Source organism: Myotis brandtii, unplaced genomic scaffold (assembly GCF_000412655.1).
Source record: "Myotis brandtii unplaced genomic scaffold, ASM41265v1 scaffold138, whole genome shotgun sequence".
Taxonomy (NCBI): Eukaryota; Metazoa; Chordata; class Mammalia; order Chiroptera; family Vespertilionidae; genus Myotis; species Myotis brandtii.
Window position 1 is genome coordinate 1524388 of NW_005354915.1, and position 1924 is coordinate 1526311.

At 63.3% G+C, this 1924-nt stretch overlaps 1 protein-coding gene across 1 annotated transcript in view; it reads right to left on the reverse strand.

Moving 5' to 3' along the window:
* Nucleotides 1–350: 350 nt before the first annotated feature.
* Nucleotides 351–1924, reverse strand: part of SULT4A1 (sulfotransferase family 4A, member 1) — a 21169-nt gene continuing 19595 nt past the window's right edge. Inside the window, exon 6 of the mRNA XM_014535129.1 lies at nt 351–1751. Within this exon, the coding sequence (XP_014390615.1) occupies nt 1639–1751 (113 nt within the window). The 3' untranslated portion in view covers nt 351–1638. The remainder of the gene's footprint in view (nt 1752–1924) is intronic.

Below are 1924 nucleotides of genomic sequence, written 5' to 3' on the forward strand. Positions count from 1 at the left end.
CCCCGCAGTGCAGTGCTGTCTTGCCACCCCAGGAACGCCACCTTGACAGCGGGACCTCCCGAGGCAGAGGGTGACACCTGCGTCCCCCAGATCGCTCCCAGGCGTTCCCCTCCCCCCACCCTGCCTCTCATCTCCGCTTACAGAAGGTATCAAAGGTGGCGGACAAAGAGCGAGGTGAATTCCATGCTTGGGACGCCGAGCCCGAGAGGAACAGCCAACCCCGACCCGGCCCGTGACCCTGTGCAGTCAGCCCCAGGGACAGGGGGTCCGTGGGGCTCATGCCCGTGCTGCCCTGAAGTGCTGAGGGGATCACGTGGGGGTCCCGCCCCGCAGCACACGCTCGACACCAGGCCTGGGACGTGTCTTTATTAAAGATGCAAGCAAGCACAGGAGTCTCATGTCCATACAGCACTGAAATAGAAAAATAGAAAAGAAACTTCACAGACAGCAGCCTCCCTCACGGATGCGCGGAAAAGGGGCCGCCGAGCCCACGCGCACCGCCACGCGCCACCTGCCGGTCCCAGCCGCTCGCCTTCACAGTAAAACACCTTTCAGGGACGCAGCACAGGACAGCCCCTGCAGCAGCGGCCCCGGCCACCTCTCAGGGCACTTCCCAGCCACAGGCCACCCAGCCTCTCCGCTCCTCCAGCCAGAGGTGGGCCAGGTGATGGGGAGAGACGGGGAGGAATGGGGATAAAGACTCCACCTCTCTTCCCCCGGGGACACGGAGGTGCGGGGACAGGGACAGGGTGAGACTGCCAACTGGGGCTGAGAACAAGGCGCTAACCCTGCCACATGGCATCTCAGGGCCGAGCGCCTCCGGTGGCGGAACCACCTGAAGGCTCAGGACAGGGAGCCCCAGGAACTCCCTGCGGAGCATCTGCTTCCCCAGCAGCAGGCTTCCGCTTCAGGGAACGAAAGACGGTGACAAGGACTCGGACTCCCAGTGTCTCCGGGTGGACTGTCCCATCGCCGGCCTGGGGCAGGCTTCCCCCCAGTGTCCCGCTGGCTCCGCCCAGTGAGTCTCTGGCCGAGGGGCATCCCCTCTGAGAACCCCGGTGGGCAGTTCCTGCCTCATTTCCAGGTGACAGAGAACTGCGCGCCATTGGGACAGCTTCCCCTCGGCCCCCACCTCATCGAGCCCTCACCTTCCTCCCAGACCAGGTGAGCATGAATGGCTGCCTCACAGGAGAAAACTACAAAAATAAACTGCAACCTGAGATCCGTCTACCGTTCGGTGTGGCTCACCCCCGAGTGCCCTCGGGAGTGAACTTTGGTTTGGTGTGTACTGACACTTGTTCGGGTCTCCAGCGGGAAGCTCTATCAAACGCAGGCAGGAATGCGGGCTGTAAGAGGCAGGCGTCTGGCTGCATACGTTACAGGCTTTGTGTTCACGGTGCCACCGTTGGAACGGAACGGCGACCCTGACAATGTTTGTATCAGACACGGACAGACTTCAGATCCGAAGGCGGGACAGCTGCTCCGGGCGGCAGCCCCCTCCCACCTCCTGCGCGCCCCCCCCCCAGCGTGGCCACACCGCGGCCGGGGCTTGTCCAGCGAGTAACGAATGCGTGTACGGGACCGTAGCTAGTGGCGTCTGGGGACCGCGAGCATGCAGGGTTGTTGCCGGGGCTGCGCTTATAAATAAAAGTCAAACGTGAGGTCGCACTTCCCCATCTTCTGCTTGTACACCAGGTCGAACTTCTCGTTCATGGACACGGTGAAGATGTCCTTCCACAGCCCCACGCGCCCTGAAAGCAAACGAGAGAGCGTGCTGCACGTGTGCGCTGTCGGGCAGCTACCCAAGCACAGGAAGCCTGCACCCTCGGACCTGGCCTGGGGGCCACGCAGGCCCTCTGAACCGGACAGGCTGGACCCCGAGTCTGACATCCTGGGGTCCTTTCCCGCGGGGTGGCCCAGCACC